Source organism: Pinus tabuliformis, chromosome 9 (assembly GCF_031772625.1).
Source record: "Pinus tabuliformis cultivar Carrire ecotype Pingquan chromosome 9, CPIR1, whole genome shotgun sequence".
Lineage (NCBI taxonomy): Eukaryota > Viridiplantae > Streptophyta > Pinopsida > Pinales > Pinaceae > Pinus > Pinus tabuliformis.
Window position 1 is genome coordinate 1,421,453,768 of NC_142307.1, and position 19,487 is coordinate 1,421,473,254.

General features: G+C 40.0%; 1 protein-coding gene across 3 annotated transcripts in view; it reads right to left on the reverse strand.

The window, feature by feature from the left end:
- The window catches only part of LOC149153869 (phosphoglycolate phosphatase 1A, chloroplastic-like), a 295,703-nt gene that overhangs the window by 158,943 nt on the left and 117,273 nt on the right, over positions 1-19,487 (reverse strand). For all 3 annotated transcript variants that reach the window (XM_089439669.1, XM_089439667.1, XM_089439668.1), the window contains exons 6-8: positions 11,495-11,554; positions 11,284-11,336; positions 9,527-9,624 (exon numbers count right to left, since the gene is read on the reverse strand). In XM_089439669.1, coding sequence (XP_089295795.1) covers positions 9,527-9,624; positions 11,284-11,336; positions 11,495-11,554 — 211 coding nt within the window. The remainder of the gene's footprint in view (positions 1-9,526; positions 9,625-11,283; positions 11,337-11,494; positions 11,555-19,487) is intronic.

Sequence of the window (19,487 nt, forward strand, 5' to 3'; positions counted from 1 at the left end):
TTGAGTTTCAAGAAGGAGATCTAGAGCTTGAGAAGCCCCATTAATTGTAAAGACTCCTCTTGAAGATTTACTTAAGACCTCTTCAAGGTTTCTCATCCTATAACATCTAATAAAAACTTAGTTTTTCTTGTGGGTGCTTAGGTTTTCACTCAAGGAATCCTTTTCTCCTTTTGGCAAAAAGAGGAACATGTAGGTGGTTTGATTTTGAGCTTGTTTTATAAGTTTTTCATCTTGCATGCCTTAAAATTAACACAACATCACCTTCACAAGCTAATTTTCTGAATTTTCTTTTTGTTACTTATTTTCATGCTTTGCCATTTCAAGTTTAGCTTTCAAGTACAAATTCTAAATCTTACTTTTGGAAGCAATTTATTTTATGAAAAGAATCTAATTTCAAATAGCAAAGTTTAACCATTTGTCTCATGTCGGCCTCACAATAGGCTCATTGTTCACATGCTTATTTATTTGAGTTATTTGCTCATTTTGCAAGCACATAAATTTCAAACTTCATTGATTTAGTTGGTTATTTGTTTATCATTTGTCAAAACAATTATTTTGAGTAACTTACAATCTTATATGTTCTTGAAGTTTATGTATCTTGCATTATCTTGAACAACTATCCAAGTTATCTTTTTGAGCACATTTCCATTTTCTTGAAGCAAAGCATTTAGTAATTTTACTTAATTCATGTGCAAGCTAATTTCCTTTTCGAATTGAGTTTACATTTTGCAATTCACTTTGAGCACTATTTCTATTATATTGAATGAATTGCAAATCTCTATTCGGAAAACTCATTTGCATACCATATTAGGCATTTTGGTATAGTTGCATCCTCACTAAAATTAACCTCCAAGAATAAGCTTGGTTGATAGAAGTATAGGGAAAAAGGTTTTCTTGGAAATTTCTTCCATTTGGTACGAAGTAAGGTAAAAGTGTGTGACCCTGTAGTTATGAAGGTGGTTTGTCCCCTTGTAGGAACGAAGGCACACGCTGGCTCGTAAGACTCTGGGGACGGATATCGTTAATGACACCTCTGTGCCCTCGCCCCCTCTTTCTTACAGAGACCCAAATTTTTACCCTTTGGTAAGAGCTCAAGAAGAGAACTTCTCACTTAGATTAGGCATTTTAGATTAAAAATAACCAAGACTAATTGCATCCAAATCTAATATAAGTGTATCTCATGCTAATACATCTTATGTTTTTACTTGCAATTGTCCATTCTACTTGTCATTGTTGAGTATTCTATGTTGGCAAGCATTATTGCGTTTTCTTTTTGCAAGTAGAACACTAATTGTTTTTCCTTCTGTAAAATATCTCTATATGTTTTGATTTAGGTTTTGATTATATTTTGAAAACATTTTATATCTTGCATCAATTATCGTACTAACATCTCTATTTCCATTTCAGGATTGTTTTGTTTTCATTGTTGGAAGCATTCTACTTTTCTTTTGAGAAAATGTATCTTTCATTTCTGTTGAGCAATTTATCTTAAGGCACTAGTTTTATGGTTTTATCATGTTAATGATTTTTATTGCTCATATCATATTTTTCTCATAATTACTAAAAGTAATCCACTTTCACTTTAATACCTCTCCTAGAACCTCGCATTTCTTTAACTTAGTTTTCCATTTAGGGACCACCCCCATAGCTAACCTAGGAGATAGCTTAAATGGAGAGAGAAGGGATTTAGTGTGACAACCCCTTCTCTTAGTTCCCTACCACCAACCACACCTTGTGGGGTTGAAGGCTTTTCTCACTGACTTGTAGGTAGGTGTAGGTGGCACGAGTAACAAGGCCCATAGGAACCAGGGTGATGGCCATAGATAAGGGGTAGAGCACATTTTTGGCCTTTGCCCACATGCTAAATTTGTATATCCCAACCATCTTTTGGATTTTGTGGTATATTTCTTGTTGTAAGTGTTGAAAAGTGTAACTAGGTTCAGTCTTCATAATGACATGTAATTATGATTTTATGTAATGAGATGTAAATAAGAAAAATGAAATTATTGTATTGACTTGCTTCATGGGTTTCATGCGCAAGGATTTTGTTTTTGAGTCAAGACTCCCATTGAGAGTCTTTTAGGATTTATTTGTCATCTAGTCATAAAATGTAAGAGTCATTGTCATTTAAATGAAGTCATGTTACACTTTGTAAAAGGTCAATATTGCCTATGTAAAGTATTCTCCAAGAACTTGTCACCAAACTTCTTCAAGTCGGCCTACAAACGATGAAGAAGCTACTAGATCAAGTCGGCCTAACTCCAGTTGTCAAGTCGGCCTAAAGACCTAGTGAAAAGGTGTATATATAGAAAAACTTGGCCTCATTTAGAGACATATAATTCAGATAAGAAGTTTGATCTGATTTTGGTAAGATAGAAGTGCGAAGAGAAAAAGAAGAAGAAGAGTGCGAAAAGAGGGTTAGAAAGAAGTGTGAAGTGGAGGCAGAGGAAAGGTGTGAAGAAAGGACAAACAAGAGAAGTTTTTTATGGGTAAACGAAAAGGATTCTTTTGGGCATGCGAAGCAGAATTCTTTTGGGATCTGCGAAGTAGGGTTTCTTCTAGATAACAAAGGAAGGTATCTTCTGGGGCAACAAAAGAAGACTCTTCTGGGTGATCGAAGTGGAGATCGAGTTTTTGTAGAAGACCTAGAGACTGAGATTCTCTAGGGAAGTCGTGAAGGTGCAGTGGAAAAGGATAGAGATCGAGTTTCTCTAGAGCAGAGAAGAAGCAGTTCTAGATCAAGAAGAAAAGGCGAGGGAAGGAAGAGGCAGAGCATCAACGTTAGTGACAAGGTTCTAGAGAAGATACTATAGTCAAGGGTCTGTGTCATGGTCTTGGTACTTATCAATTGAAGATCTAGAAGAAGAATTTTGATCGGGTTTTCCTCTCAAGAAGTGAGAGGTTTTGGCCCTGGCTAGAGAAGCCTACATACTGTGTCACTTGTCTTTTATTATGCATTTTGGTAATTGTCTTGATGAAAGAACACATTAATAGGCTAACAAAGAAAAGACTATAAGATAAGAAGTAAACGTGTATCACGAGCTACTATCAACTAGAGAAATTGTTAACATTGAATGCTCTAGATTTCTCAATAGTAAGTGGCCAAATTATGCTTTTTATTTTCTTTTTATTTGCATCAACCTTCGGGGCATCGTTCTAGGCCTGACCCAAGGTGTGGGCAAGGACGGGGGGGGGGGAGCTAACCCTTTGTGGTCTTAGTGGACAAATATGGACCTGAATGGGAAAAGTGATAAATGGGGTTAAAATGAGCGGAGGGGAGTGATGTATATGGTGTCAGGAAGCGGGAACATGCAACCAAAATCGGGATTTCCCATGTAGTGCCAGCCCTAAAGCTAATATTCAATTAAGCAGATCCCACGGGACTAGGATACAAGGCTAACCACCAAATCGGGCAGAGGAGACGAGTATAGACCTAGCCCACTCTTTATGCTGAATCCCCCCACCAATGTATGCCCAAAAGTGTCCATGACAAGTAAACAAAATTACTCAACTATACCAATGAAAAGTCATACCTTCGGGGTCGAGAGGCTCACCTTCAAACATATGATCATAACAGATGAGCGAGGGACCACATGGTTGGCTCAAGTGGCAAAGATAGTGGCAGATCGAGCTATCTGGCGGCTGCAAGGGGTTGCTGGTTGTCAGTTGAGAACCATATAGGAGAAAAATTTCTCCTATGATACCACCCACGGATGGTGGGTAACATGACCCACCATAATAGTTCGATAGTTATTTGGATCTGAAATGCTCCCCAATTTGTGGATAGAATGGATTATGTGTTTGTTCTAGACAGGTAGAAAGCTAGAGCAAACCACTTGGTTAAAAAGATCGACAATATAGGACTTGAGGGGCTTACTACCATGCTTTAGGAATTCGTCCTGAAGGCCTTCTTTGTTAACAACTCTACTAGAGTTCAGAGCTTTGGCTGCCCTCCTGACGTCCAATTATAAAAAAAGATGGCATGAGGGGGGGCGAGGAGGCATGGATTGGAAGTTTCCTGGGAATGTCATAAAGGGAGGTAGTATGTGAAAACATGGTTATGGAATCCAATTTAGGTGGGATGGTCTAATGCTTGGGGAAAAGGGTACGCCAAAAGGCCTTGGGGGAGCAGTGGAGGGCCTCACGAAGCTCTCGTCTCCTTTGGGAGAGAAATATGCACTTTTTTGTGGTGAAGGAGTTTATGGTAGGTTGTCTGGAGAGAAGGGGTGGCAGAGGGATCATGTGTAAGGGAAACTCGAAGTTGCTTGTGGAGATCTTTGCAATCCTCATTGTACCATCAATTCATGGGACATGAGCCAGGAATGGGCTTACAGGTTTACTTATGAGTCGAATGGGGGTCGGAGTCCAGGGTGGCTTTCACAATGGCTTTTAAGAGTAACTCATACTTGGCTATGGCAGTTTCCAAGGCTCTAAAATGGGAGATGGGGGGAGCAATTTCTCGATACGGGTAGTCTATAAAGGGGTGTAATCCCTATCAAGACAAAAAGTGGCACAGGGAGTAGTGAGGTGGTTTGGAAGGTGGTGGAGGTAGTGGGAAGAAGGGGAGTCAATAGGAGGAAAGTAAGGAGGGCATGATCTGCCAAAGGGAAGCGGGGAATGGAGAGATGTTGGATATGTGGGAGAAGATCATGGATGGTCAATACATAATCCACAACACTTGCCCCCCCACTGTGGGGGAAAACAAGTGAAATCTCTTGAGCCAGCGAAGCAAGGAAACCCATTCAGGATCAATAGCCCATGGGATTCACCCAGTTGTAAGAAATACCTCCCATAACCAGTGAGGGGCCCATACTCATCTTGTGAATCTATGAATACCAACAAACTCAGGTTCTATCTCTTGGAGGCAGAAAGTGTCTTCAGCTTTGTTGTGAAGGGATACATGTATACTCCTGGTTTGGGCATTGAAGTCGAACAAAATAATTACATCCCCTTGAGAAGAGTAATGAGATATGTCCTCGTAGAGATCAAGGAATGGGTCCCTCTTGACATCTGTACGAGTCGCAAAAGCTTATTAGCTAGTGGGAAGTAGCAGACTGCAACGTAACTATTGCAAAGCCGGTAGTGATCTTGATATAGACCGACCCACAAGAATCTGGTGTGCTCATCTGAAGACACCATGTTAACTCTGCTGGGAAGGGAGTCATGTACAAGGCAAGCTACTCCCCCAGATCCTCTTTTGTTATTGGAATGTGTCCCCTATCTGCATGCCCAAATCCAATGATACCTCGAGATTGGTGGTGGGGTCTGCATGGGCCTCGCATGTGTCTCCATGAGAAAAAGGACATCACGAGAACTTATAGCATCACACAATGTGCCCAGAGAAGACCAAAATGCACCATTACAATTCCAACAACCGATGGAGATAGTGGGCCAACCCCCCTTGCCCTACCCTCCCTTTGAATGTGACTGTCATTTGGCCATGGCCAAAACTAACCCAGGGAGGTTCCATTTCATGAATGACAGCTTTAAGGTCCCGAATAACTACCCATTTCTCTTCTTTTTGTGCAATTGCTACCTGATCTCTGGCCTGTTTGAGTTCTACCTGTTGTGCTTTGGTGAGGTCAACATTGAGGAAGATCCTTTGAGTGGGTGGGAGAGTGGCCAGTTTTTTCTTTGCGCGAAGGGCTTTGATTCGATCCTCGAGTGTCTGAAAGTAGAGGAAAAGAGTGGCATTGGGCCCCATCCATGCACGCTCTAAAGAGAGATCATGTAGGCCCAATGTGTCATGGAGGAAGGAGGTGCCAACTTGTAGGGGATCTACTGGGACCATAGGAACTGGAAGTCCACATACTCTAAGATTTAGCTCTTGAGACCGGCGAAGACGTTCCTAGAGTAACTTGGCTTGCACAACCCCTTCGACCACTGTGAGTGGGGGGGGGTGCAAATGTTCCTTCTTCTTGACTACTTCCACCCAAGAGTTGAGCACTTGTTGTTGCACTTTTGCCTCTTGTTTAAAGAGAGCATGTTGTGACCTCATCTCTTCTTTGAGGTTCAAGAGCTCTGACTGGAACGAGGGGGACTCCACAATTGGTTTTTGCAAGTGTATGTTCTCATGTTCTTTTATTTCAGATACCGACTGTTTCAACTCAATCACCTCTGAGAAGAGTTGTTTATTTTTGTCTTCCAAGAGATCCACTCTCTGAAGTAGGCTCTTAACCTGGGAAAAATAGAAAGAGAAATATCACTAATGCCAAATCTGTAGGGCTATATAACAGCTCCCCGTTGCAGAAGGTAGTTCCTTCATGTGAAGTCTCTTCCAAAGGAGTTAAGGATGGAGTGTCCCCCATGGAAAATTCCTACACCATGAGCCGTAAGACCTGCACTGAGGAAATTCAATTGGTAGTTGAGGGTTTCCACAGGCATTGAGAAATTGTGGTGGTGGTTGAGATCAATGTTTTAAACCTCCGACTCTGACTCCGACTCGGCCGAGGGTCAACTCCGACTCCGACTCGGTATCGACTCGGCCGGCTTGATGTCAATTTTAAAGATTTTCATTCATGTTTCCAAACACACAGCATTAGAATATAGATAGAAGACAACATATGATCAAAGTAGGCTCATGAATATATCCATTATATCAAAATGGCACCCAGTGCACTGTCCAATACATACACGATGATGATATAGAGATCAAAACAAAAACACATAACCAAGGAGGCTATAAATGGCCTCTACAACAAAAGTCTGTGACCTAGCTACTGCTAGAGTTGCCAACATCATCTGGCTCAGTGTTACTTGGGAGCGGGAGCGAAAGTGGGGAGCGAGAGAAAAAACGGGAGCGGGAGCGACATTTTCAGAAGCTCTTTTTAGGAGCGAATCCCGGAGGAGTTCGATAACCAATGTCACTTAACATCAACGTAGATAGAGGGATTGGTGCTCTTGATTAAATATGAGTTCCATACCCTAATACATGACAAAATTCAATGGAAACATTGCAATCCTCCAATCCCGAAATCCTAAAAAACTGATAAGTTTGTTGGATTTTGAATGAAATCTAAAATTCTACTTTCTCCATATGAAATCCAATGACGCCGGAACCACTCTCAAACATCCTGAGTCATTTCATGGTAATGTTAAAAATTTAAGTAAAAGGATGAAAATGAAGATTAAGGAGAATGTCACTTTTACTTAAATTCTTAAACATTACCATGAAATTTGAATAGCATATCAATACTAGGAGAGGGGAATGGACCCCAAATAGCATTTAATTAATTTATAAAACACCTTGGAGTCCCCACCAACCAGCTAACAATTAAAAAAAATTTAAAAAATATGAAAAATCGCATTTTTTGGGGTTACAGGCCACATTCATTGACTCGGCCGAGTTATTGCGGAACCGGTCGGGTTGACTGAGTCATGACTGACTCGGCCGAGTCATGCAATAACTCAGCTGAGTTAGTCATGATTCAGCCTCCCGTTTCGTTTTTTTTGCCGGGTCACAAAAATTTTCAACGACTCAACTCGGTCGTTTCGGATTCGATTCCGCCGAATTTTAAAACACTGGTTGAGATATTCCAAGCGCAATTGCCAACAAAGAGGCTGCAATTGTTGGGCTTCCACGGTCCTGCTCGACCTGCATTGACAAAATTCAGCCGGTAATCGAGGGTTTCTGCAGGCATTGAGAAAGTGTAGATGCTTGCTCGATGGCTCACTTTCTGTAATATTCCTAATTAGCCATGGCTAATTGGAATATTCGATTTTGTCCAAATTTTGCCTTCTATAGTTATTTGTAAATAAAAAAGTGAGGAAGGGGGGACATAACTCACTTTTATAATAAAAAGTCACTTCCTAGTAGCATAACGTTGTGACTTAAAGGGGAGCCAAGGGGGCCAAAGGGGGACGCAGAAGTGAAGTCCACGCAGACACATGGAGGGACTGCGCGGGAGGGAAGACACACGTGGCAAGAGGGGAATCACGCAGGAGGAGGTGAGCCTTGGGATTGAGAGAGGCAAAGGCTATAAATGAGAGAGAAGCCCCCTCATTTTGATCATTCGATTATGTGCATTTGAGCTAGTCACTTCGACTTGGAGCACACTGGCTGTTTAGCTAGTCTGCAGCACTGTTTAGTGCATTGAGTGTCTCCGTTCGAAGATCTCACCCTTAGCCCTGGGGGACTTCGAGTGCCTGCTCGGGCAAGGTATTTCCATCAATATTTTTGCAGTAGTTTCATCAGCGTTTTGGCAGGAGGATTGAGCATAGTAGATGATTGCACAGTCTTGAGAGGGATGACGCAGTTCTTTCTGGCAGGAGTTCTGGATTGAGATCTTGCAGGGGGATTTTTGCTGGGAGGTTGAGCAGGGGATCAGCCCTTGCATATTGGAGGATTTTGGCTGAGTTTCAGGCAAAGTTGTGGTGGGTTTATTTCAGTGGCAGCGCAGAGCCTTGATGGATTGCGTGGGTCCTCAAGGGGGCAATTTTCGAGGGTCGGTCATTTCAAAAAAGCTTTCTGGGTTTTTCTGGGTTCTTGAGTAGAGTCCGATTCTAGAGTTTCAACATTTTCTGAGGAGGGGAACATCCCCAAATCCTCATTTGATTTCTAGCAGCAGCACGATAGTTCTCCAACAGCTTGGACGCAATTCAGAGAGAGACCATTCCTTTGCTATTCTGAGTGTATTTCTTCACTTGCCTTGTGCAAGTCGAGGTGCCATCTTTCTGATCACCTCCTGTACTTATTCTATTACTCAGTATAATAAAATGGCTTAGCATTTCACTCTGCATTTCTTGAGTATCTGCTTATGTTTATACTGTTATATGTTGCACCATTGTTATTTTTATCTCTTTGAGCTTCCCGGCAACTATACCACTTGTGTGTTTTCTCCTATACTCTTAGACAGAGTCTGGAAAGGGCCAGGTAACCTCCAGATCTCGTCCTCTTTTTAAAGGTGACATATATGGTAAATGCCCTCCCAGTCCATCTCTAGTTGGATTTTGCTTGTGTTTGAGGAATATTCCTGATAAGGATATTACATTTTCATTCGATGGCTTCCCCGATGCTTGCACAATAGCTCACCCTTGGGTAGAACTATGCCCCCTTGCTCGACTGGCTCAACAGCTCCATCTCGTTCGACAATAGAATTCCCCAATGTTTGCTCAACAGCTCACAATTGACAATGGAGTACAGATTTTCAAATTCTCAGATTCAAACATTGATGAAGCACCAAATGCAAACAGTGAGAGTCATACTGGAAACACGACAAACCAAAACTGCACAACTTAAACTACACAATAAGGGTCCTCGCCTCCATATAAAAGGATGATAATAAGCAATCAACCCATACTCTTGAGCAAGAGAGTACCAGAATGCAAGTTTCTTCATCCGTGGTCGAACAAACCAGTACAGTATCTGGAAATGTTTGTGTTGGAATTAAGGCTATGTGAACTCTTATTAAATCTCAAAAATCAAATTATTCAAGATCACATTGGAACATTATGAACTGGTAAGAGTTATGAAAAATAGTTAAAAAGCCTAACCTAACCACAAGAAGAGGAGGGGAAAAAAATGTACCTGCCCATTCTTGTGCATCAGTAAAATGACCAACAGCATCACAATTGGTAGCAATGAAAAGGCATCCTGGGTTTTCTCGAATACATAGTGTTGCATACCTGTGATTACCAGCCTAGCTTCATAAGAATTTGACAACTATCAGAAAAGAAGTTTTACAACATATAAAAGTGGACAAAATGTGATAAGGTATCCATGTCAGAGTAACAGCATTCTAAAATGTTATAAGTACTCTTCATCGGGGGATTTATGACACAACAACCAAAAGGGTAGCTTGTGCATTCAAGATATGAAACACCAGTATATCTTTGGGGTGCAAAAGTATCTGGAAACTACTAACAAATTAACCCTTTATATAATAGAAACACCAGAGTCCAGACAGGTCAAGTAATGGTGGGAAAATTACGGAAGGGGCTATGGAAACATAAGAAGCAAATACTTTGATTTTGAACATAATTTTTAAATTGGATGCCTTTCCACGGAAAAACCATTGCATTGGCATTCTTGTATGTCAGTTTGGGAAAAACAAGATGATGCCACAACATTACAGTAACACATTCTTCATGCTAGTTTGTTGAAAGGAATGAGACTTTTCCTAACTTGGCATAGCTATTGGAGATGAAACTGTTATATTAATATTAAAACATTGGTCTGAGACTCTGACATGAACATATACCAGCATGTAAGCCTTCAGAAATGATTGTCAAGCACAGAGTTTACCAGTTTTTAGACAAACAGAAAGCTGAACACTATTATAAGTCTCCAATATCTGATAAGCTGATCAGCTTGAGATATTTATTGATTCTTTCATAGAAAACATAACATTGAACAGAGATTTATAGAGCACCTATAACAGAGTAGCAGTTTAAACAGCCACAGACATTGATCAGTTCAGTACCAAGAAATTTTAGATAGCAAATATCCCCAAAAAATAGATCATGCATGCTAACATAGAATCAACTAATCAACCCAAGATCCCAAGGACATAGATTCATACTTATTTTCTTGAGATTCAGATGAATGAATGAATAAATACTGTGCTAATGTCCAACAAATAAGAGCCACCAGTCAGTGAGACAGCTATTTGCATACATATACCAAAATCACAAAAGATCATGCTGTAAGACATCTCTGGTCTGTGTTTGAAAAGCAACAAACACACTAAAAGTTGTCCAATAAAATACAATGAACAACATATATCAGAGTGTCCTACACCAGGTATTGGTTCAGCACAATTAGGAACAAACATGAGTTGCTGTACTATGAAGCGACAACCATACACCAGATGCTGTGTCTGTCATCTAGAACCCAATATCATATTTTGTGTCTATCATTTATGAGTCCGTATATACTATAAAGTCTATCAACAGCCACTTAATAATGTTGCCTAATGCAGTTTCAATTGGGGCTAGTACCTTGATGGCATCTAGCAGTGGTCAACATGCAGCTTTGAGTAAAAGATGCAAGAAATTAGGAGTTCAGTTTCAAGTATATGTAAACAAACTGACAAACCACTTCTGAGAGGACTCAGGTGATGGGAAATATAGGTGTAATATCAATAAGAAATGGAAAGAACGCTTCTGGTTAGGGGAAATGTTGAATTCTGAGAAGTAAACCATGTTAATAGCTTATAGTAGTCCTTAAAGTATACCGACCTATTGTAGAGCATAAAGACTATATAGGCATTGAAAAACACTGGAGTATACTTGTTTAATTTTCTTAACATTAACAGGCATACTGAAAAAGGATTTGAAACATACTGAATTTTGTAGTAGTTGATAAACTGGTCAAATCCAACCACAACAGCCCCAACCTACAAAACAATGCCACTTTTGTTTTGAAGGATGTTTAGGAGGTAAATCAGGAAGAACGCACATAGACAAGTAACAAACACATGGGAAATGACAAAATTTCGAAATAACAAAGTAAAAGTGAACAGAAACACTGTAAATGCCAAGTTTAGAGAAATACATCTCTGTCATGCTCCATGAAAAATCCAGGTTTGAATTCAATCTTTTTGTCTCCATCTTCCTGTCAAGAAGAAATCTAATGTGTCAAAATGTGTCTATACCTTAGACTTTTTTCCTCACAAATTTCCTGCAAAGCAATTGATGTAATATATCAAATATATGAGAATACCCCTTGTGCGGTCCACTCTTTGATCATCACCTGTACATATTCTCAAAAGTATTCTATCTTGAATGCTATGGAAGTGTTCCAATATGTATAAAATGAATAAAAGGAAATGTCATCTAGAAAATGTTAATATTCCACTTCCCTATGCTATTTCAATTACTTTAGCCCAATTCAATTTTTCAATAAGTAATCTTTTTCAGTAGCTACTAACAATTTATTCTTCCAATTCAATTCAGTAACTGAAGATAGAACAGTAAATGAAATGACAATAAGGAACAATCTGAATCAACACATCAACAAGAGACACCGATTTGGTCAAAGACCAGGGAAAAACCCCACAAGGGGGAAAACCCTTTGAAAATTCCCGTTCTATCAGATTGTCATAAAATGCTCAGCAGAGTACAATGAGCTCAAATCCATCAACAAGAGTCAAAGTGAAATCCTTGACTTATCCAACAAATCAACCAACCAAAAAAAACCAATGTGCCAAAGATGACATAGTCAAATCTGGTCAACTGTTATAAATCTGCAATCCTAGTCAATGGTCAACAGCAGTCGACATGCCCTAACCAGTCCGAAGTCAATGGTAAAATCTGTCTTTTAGAAGCTCGGTCAGCTGTCCTCAAACTCGGCCTCAATTGCTGGTCAAAGTCAGCCCAAAACAGTCCAAGAATACTCAGTCAAACTCAGTCAAAGCAGAGAGAAAATTATGGTCAAGTCTGCAATTTCTCCTGCGGTCAAAGTGCTCCAAATGCCTTAGTTTTTGTGCCCAAAAATGCGGCCTAGAGACATTTTTCCAAAAAATCAAACCAAAAATCAGCCCAAAAAGTCCGTCAATGCTGGGCAAAGTCGCAGAACAGCTTCAGATTTTGGCCACCTGTAATTTCGTCCTTCTTGCCCACATGTGTGAAGAGAATAGTTGCCTCAGACCTGTACGAACCAATCAGATTAAGAGAGGAGGAGAAGTTTTGTGATACAATGTCCAAATCAGCTTGAGGTCACTTGTATTTATAGGCGTTGGAGGAGGGGCAATATGTCCTTAGGCTGACCTGATCAAATGTGTCATTGTGGGCTTCACTTCAAAAATATACTTTCCCTTATCCAAATCCAGCACTTCAAAGGTCAATTTGGTCCTCTTGGAATGAGGAATCTAGTTCAATGATTGGAATTTGTCACTGAGCTGCAAAATTAACAGAAAAAATGGCATAAAAATTGTACCCACCACCTGCCAGAAAAAATCCAAGGTTGTCTTGGAAAATAACTGCCATTTAACCTATGTTCACAAAGATATGGCAATCACACCTTCAAACTGTGTCTAATAATTTTTGTGAACCCAATGTCATTTGTCATTGAAATTTTTTATTGACAATACTAGATGGAGGCTAGAGGGAATATCTGTAAAACTCAGGGTTGAAGATATCCTATCTACAAGGCATCCTAACAAATATATTTGCCATTTGGGTTCAATACAGTAGTAGTTAAAATTGAAGAAGATATCAAGCTTATAACAAACAAATGGGTGGAGTTCTTTCAAAGAATTTACCAATTCAAGTCAAAGGACGTGCTACCCCTCATTTCAGCAGGGGTACACATATTTTTTACTTTGCATATCAGCATTGTAAGCCCAAGGATACAAGTCAAAGCCTTGTAGACTACATGAGTCTTTATATTAAGGTGTCCTAGACCTTCTTATGGTCGGCTATGCACTGTAATATCCCAAACGGAATATTTGGCTAAATTTTCAACAAAATTCTTCATAAAAAGAAATTGTGTCCATTTTAACAGAAAATTTCCACTTAAATATGACAAGTAAAACACGACATCTCAAATAACAGGATAAATGGAAACAAGCTCAGCTTTATTTTATTAACTGGATAGGGTTTACATGCAGATACAAACTAAAATAGCTGAGATAAATAATCTTGCCTCCAAATAATCTGCTGCAATACTAATCCAGGCCTCCTAGACTCCACTGAAAATATAACTCAATTTGAGGATCTGGATGACCCTCACTCCCATATTGTTGAAGCTCTGTGAAATTCTTGGGTGGAATCTCCTCAAGGTTGTTGGGTTTTCGTCCAACACACAATAGTAAACCCGAAGGTTCTCGTCTTGGGGCTATAGAAATTAGGAACTAGGTTATCCAAACCTCACCAAAGACAACATGCACAAATCCAAGGTGTCCTCAAATGATCCCCTCCTCTTTATAGATCTGATGGATTCTAGAAGCCTTTTATTTTATTATTATTTTAGTCACTTGGTCTTTTTATCCATTTAGCATTTTTCCCTCGTTTAATTTAATTAAACCACCCTTTTAATTTGGGAAAATGGTAAATCAGTCACCACCCTTCCTCAAGCCACTAAAATTTGCTTCTCACCATCCCATCTTGTAGATCTTCTTGTTTTGATTCCAACAAGCTATTACTGATAATATTCAAAACCGGAACCGGTGACCGGACAGATCCACTTATCAAACCGGGTTTCAAACCGGAACTAGTCAAAATGGGACTGGTCAGATCTCAATGAACCGGTATTTAAAAAAATACATGAAATAATTAATTTTTAATGAAAAAACTATTTTTAAGATTTAAAACCATGATTCCAAACCAATAGAGACAAAATACGCAAAGTTTGCTCATCTACATACCATGCAGAAGTGAATATATCAAAATGGCAGCGAGTACAATACATATCAGCAACAAAATACATAATCAATGAGGCATTAAATGGCCTCTAGAGTCCAAAAACAATGTTAAAATGTTATGGGGCCACTGGCCTACTACAAGTCTACATATCAATGATCAACATGATCACTCATCATGATCAAACTCATCACCAGTACTAGACATGGGATCATCAACATGAGCTACATAAATAATCTGGCTCAAAGTTTGAGGACTCCTAAAACTCCTCTGCAACCTCGGTAATAGTTGTAGTAGTAGCAGCAAAACTAGACATCAAAACTACAAATCACTGATCAACATGATCACTCATGAAACTCATCATTGATTCAACGCTACTAGGAATGGGATCATCAACAAGAAATACACAAACATCATCTAGCTCAAAGTCTTCAAAATTGGATTGCTCAACCTTATAATATGATAGAAATTGAAAAAGTTTAACATGTCTAACCAGTGATTTTGCTTTGAGTAAAGGGTTCATCTCCTCAACCTTATAACGTGGTAGAAAAAGCTTATCATGCCTAACCAGTTATTTTCCTTCGAGTGAAGGGTACATTTTTGTTAAGGCCATGGTAGAGGAGTTCAACAATCAATACCACCAACATCAACAAAGTTCAACAATCAATGCCACCAACATCAAGGTACTTAAAGGGCTTCATCCTCCTAATCAAATGTCAATCTCATACCCTCACGCATGATAGAATCAAATGGAAACATTGCAAACCCCCAAACCATGAAATCCTGAAAACCATCAAGTCTGCTGAATTTTGAGTGAAATCTAAAATTCCAGTTTCTCCATATGAAATCCAATGAGGTTGAAACCACTCTCAAACATCCTGAGTAATTTCATGGTGATGTTAAAAATTTAAGTAAAAGGATGAATTCCTTTATCTTTCATTTTCATCCTTTTATTCTAAGAATTTAACATTATCATTAATTGTCAGCATTGCTAGGGTTGAGATTTGTGAGGCAAATGAGAGGAGAGGCATGCTTTTTTTGGAGGGGTTGTTTTTTGAGGTAAACAACCACAAGTTTCCCTCAAAACCGCTTCAAAACTCACAAAATCACATTATGTAGGGTCCACGACTGGTCTGGCAATAAATCGACTGATTTATGACAGAACCGACTGGTTTATGGAAAAACCAATTGGTTCTGTCATAAACCAGTTGGTTTATGTCCGGTCAAACCAAAAAACCAATGTGACTGCTCAAATAACCCGATTTTTCAACCGGTTCGATGGCTTGGCCTAATGAACCGGTCAGTTTGACAGATTTACAGTTCGAACCGATTGGTTTTGACTACTATTATTACACTAAGGTGTTCTACCAACTATTCCTTTTGGAATGCCACCTTAAGTGTAATTAATTAATTTAGGCTCAAAGATAACTTTGTTTTACGGGAATTATCGAAATGCAATGGAACCAAAACCAAGTTGTGCGGAACTAACCCCGATGATGGAATATGGCATGTAAACTCTGCTAAAACCCATAAAGCTCCTCCAAAAGCCTCTAAGTTCGTTGATGGAGTAAACCTGCTCCTGTGACCTAACTACCACCAACCTTGAAAGTCCATCCTAACCATACCTAAGGGAATCCCAAAAAAGGGACATTACAAATCCTCCCGGCCCAAGATTGCTTGCCCTCAAGCAATCCACATCTGCCTACTAGTCAGACAGTCCAGTACCACTGAGGATCAAATACCTAGATCCCATATAAACCATTATACAGTACCATGCCTTTGTGCTACCCAATCATGAATGAATCCCTCATTTTATGGATCCTAAACCAATCTCTAATTCGTCTCACCACCAACAGATCCTCCTGGGTCCCAATGCCACCATGGCCAATCATTAGCATCCCTAACCCATGGCTTAAGTTGTGCTCTGTCTTTAGCAATAGATGCGGCTCCATCAATCAAATACCAACTCATCACTTCTCTCCACTCCAACCCTTGGCATAGTCCAAGGTCAAATCCACCAAGCTGATGTTGGGCTAGTGCAATTGGATGTTGATGTACTGCCAGCCTTCATCCCATTTCCAGGAGGAGCATGAAGAATCTAAGGGCCCCTGCTGTACTAAGCCCCTAACTGCAAATATCGCTCTATCAATAGGAAACCAACTCATCGTCTCTCGCTAAACCTTCTTGTGGGAAGGAGAGAACGCATGATCACCAACACATGGTATATGCCTACCATGCCCAGGCCGCTCCATACCCAAATCAAATCGCTCTACCAGGTTGATCTGATCAACCCATAAGACCGGTCTAGAGGATACTACTCTCCTCTCTCCAATGCACAGTAGGTGACCCTAGTGTGTTGCAAGCCCTATCCATATACACCTGAAGTGGGCTACTCTGCATCACCAAAATATCCTCCCTCTTCTGATTGGAAAATTCATGCTCCTCCAATCCATGGACCTCTTGCAAAATTGTCCAGTTAGGCTCCAACTCCTCCCGACTGCTATCATCTGAAAGTTTTGTGGCTCGGTTGGATGTCTCCACATCTACTCGTTCCATATCAAGGGCTAGCCCCTTGTCCATGGTTCTAACTTGAGCCTGCAATTGGCTCTCCCAAGATGACTCATTTTGCACTCTATGTATGTCATCCCCCACATGCCCATGTACTACTAGTTGCTCTTTACGTTGGACAAACTTTAGTGGTTGATCCCTCAAGTCCCTATGAATGTCCTCTTCTTGATCTTCTTCAACCTGTTGCCCCATACATGCCCCCTCCTCATGTTGATAAGGATGAATAGACGAAGTGTTGTCCACTTCTTCATATGCATATTCGTCAAATGAAACATTAGTGTCACCTGCAAATGCTTCCTCTTCTTCATTATCTCCTTTTTCCCTTTATTTGTGCATGAATGATTAGGCACCCAAGGCCTCTTGCAGATGAAGTAAATACCCTTCCTTCTCAACTCATTCTTGCTACATGTTTGGATCCTAACATCCCCCATCTTCATCAATTCGTCCTAGGTCAGTTGCCTTCTGAACAACCTCCTGTTTTGCTCAACCAACCCTTTGGCTAGCTCATAGGCAGTTAGTGAGACAACATGTTCCTTCCTCCAAATGGCCAACAAGTTTGACTTGCAAACGACACCACCTTCAACTATTAATTGAGATAAGATATCTTGCATTTTGGCCTTTACTTCCTCATGGTAATAGTCTCTGATGTTGGTGAAGAAGAATTGGCACAGGATGATTAGTTCTCCTGTCGAGGCATCCTACCCATGTAGTCTGGGACTCATGGGAAGTACCTCTCATTTGATCAATGAGCAGGGAAATGGGGTTAGGGACCATAGTAGTACTATCGATGGACGCATCGATGTATCTACTATACTCCCTATGCTAGGATGACCTCCATTGATCTGGGATCAATGAAACTGATCTGGGATTAGTATGAGTGGTTTGAGACACTGTCTTGTGATATTGATCTGGGATCAATTAAACTGACTTCGGGCTAGTAAGAGTGATGTGACACACTCTCTTCAGATGAAACTGACTTCGGGTCAGTAGAGAATGGTATGAGACGTTCTCGATCAATTCTTCTTCTTCATGGTTCAGCAGTGCAGGGCACTGATAGCAGAGATAGTACACTCGGACATATGGATCAACGAAGGGAGTTCTCCCTAGTTGAGAGGGAGTGTTAAAATTGGAAACTAGGGCCAAACTCCATGTGGGTCATCTTATTAATGGAAGCTGATATTTTTCTTGGATCCCTCTCATCGAGAGGTGTAGGATTGATCTAAAGATCAACCGATTCTGATAAGTACTCATGGAGATATGAATTTATTTGTGTTACGGGACAATTCGTCAAGGTCGGCCAGCAAACAAATAAACCCCACTTGTGCTTAACGTTTTAGTATAAATAGAGGTGGCCTTCAAGTCATTTCAATACACTTGAGATCTCTTCCTCTCTACTTGTCTTTGGGTTTTAGTAGGAGGAAAGATCTTAAGGGATAACGCTGCCCTAATCTAGACTGTAGAAGCCGAAACTGCCGAGAAAAGCCGAAATTGCCGGAACTGCCGGAAATAGCCGGAATTGCCAGAACTGCGGGAATAGCCAGAATTGTCGGAACTGCCAGAACTGTCGAGAACTGCCGGAACAGCGGGGAAAGCTGACGCAAAGGGCATAACTCAGAACCGCCGGGAACTGCTGAAACGGTCGGGAAAAGTCGGAACTGTCGGGAATAGTCAGAATTGCCAGAACTGCCTGGAACAACCAGAATTGTCGGAACTGCCCAGAACAGCCCGAATTGCCGAACCAATGTTGCACGAAGCGAGGACGCGGAAGCGTCATTTTCCAAAAATCTAGGAAGCGAAGCGTCTGCTATATATATATATATATATATATATATATATATATATATATATATAGATATAGATATATATATATATATATCTATATATATATATATATATATATATTTGCATAAATCAAGATAGATATAGCATCCATTGTACATTAATGATTAATTATTCAAGCATCAACCATCTAGAATCTAGATTGTCTAGCCTTTGCCTCTACCTCGATTGTCTAGGGATATTAGTCAACATTGCCCAATTTTGATCAAACTACCTAATTTAAGACTTAAAATATGGTAGAAAAAGCTTAACATGCTTGATCGATGATTTTGAGTCTTGACTTGATTGAAAGGTAATTTTTTGCTAAGGGCGTGACAAAGGAGTTCAAAAATTAACACCACCAACACTAGGGTACATATAGGGCTTGGTGCTCTTGATTAAATGCTAATCGCATACCTTCATACATAATATAATCTAATGAAATGCCACAATCCCATTGATCCTGAATTCCTGAAAACTGTTAAGTCTGCTGAATTTTGAAGAGGATATGAAATTCTATTTTCTCCATATGAAGTCCAATAAGGCTGGAACCACTCTCAAACATCCTGAGTAATTTCATGGTAATGTTAAAAATTTAAGTAAAAGGATGAAAATGAAAAATAAGGGAGAATGTCACTTTTACTTTAAGAATTTAACATTACCATGAGGGAGCATCTGCTATATCTATATTTTTTTGCCTTCACATTCCTCACCCTAACCTAAGGTGGACCCACGGGAATCGTACGAAATCGTACGGGAAGCATACACTTCGCCCTCCAAAGTGTCGTACGAAGCGCACT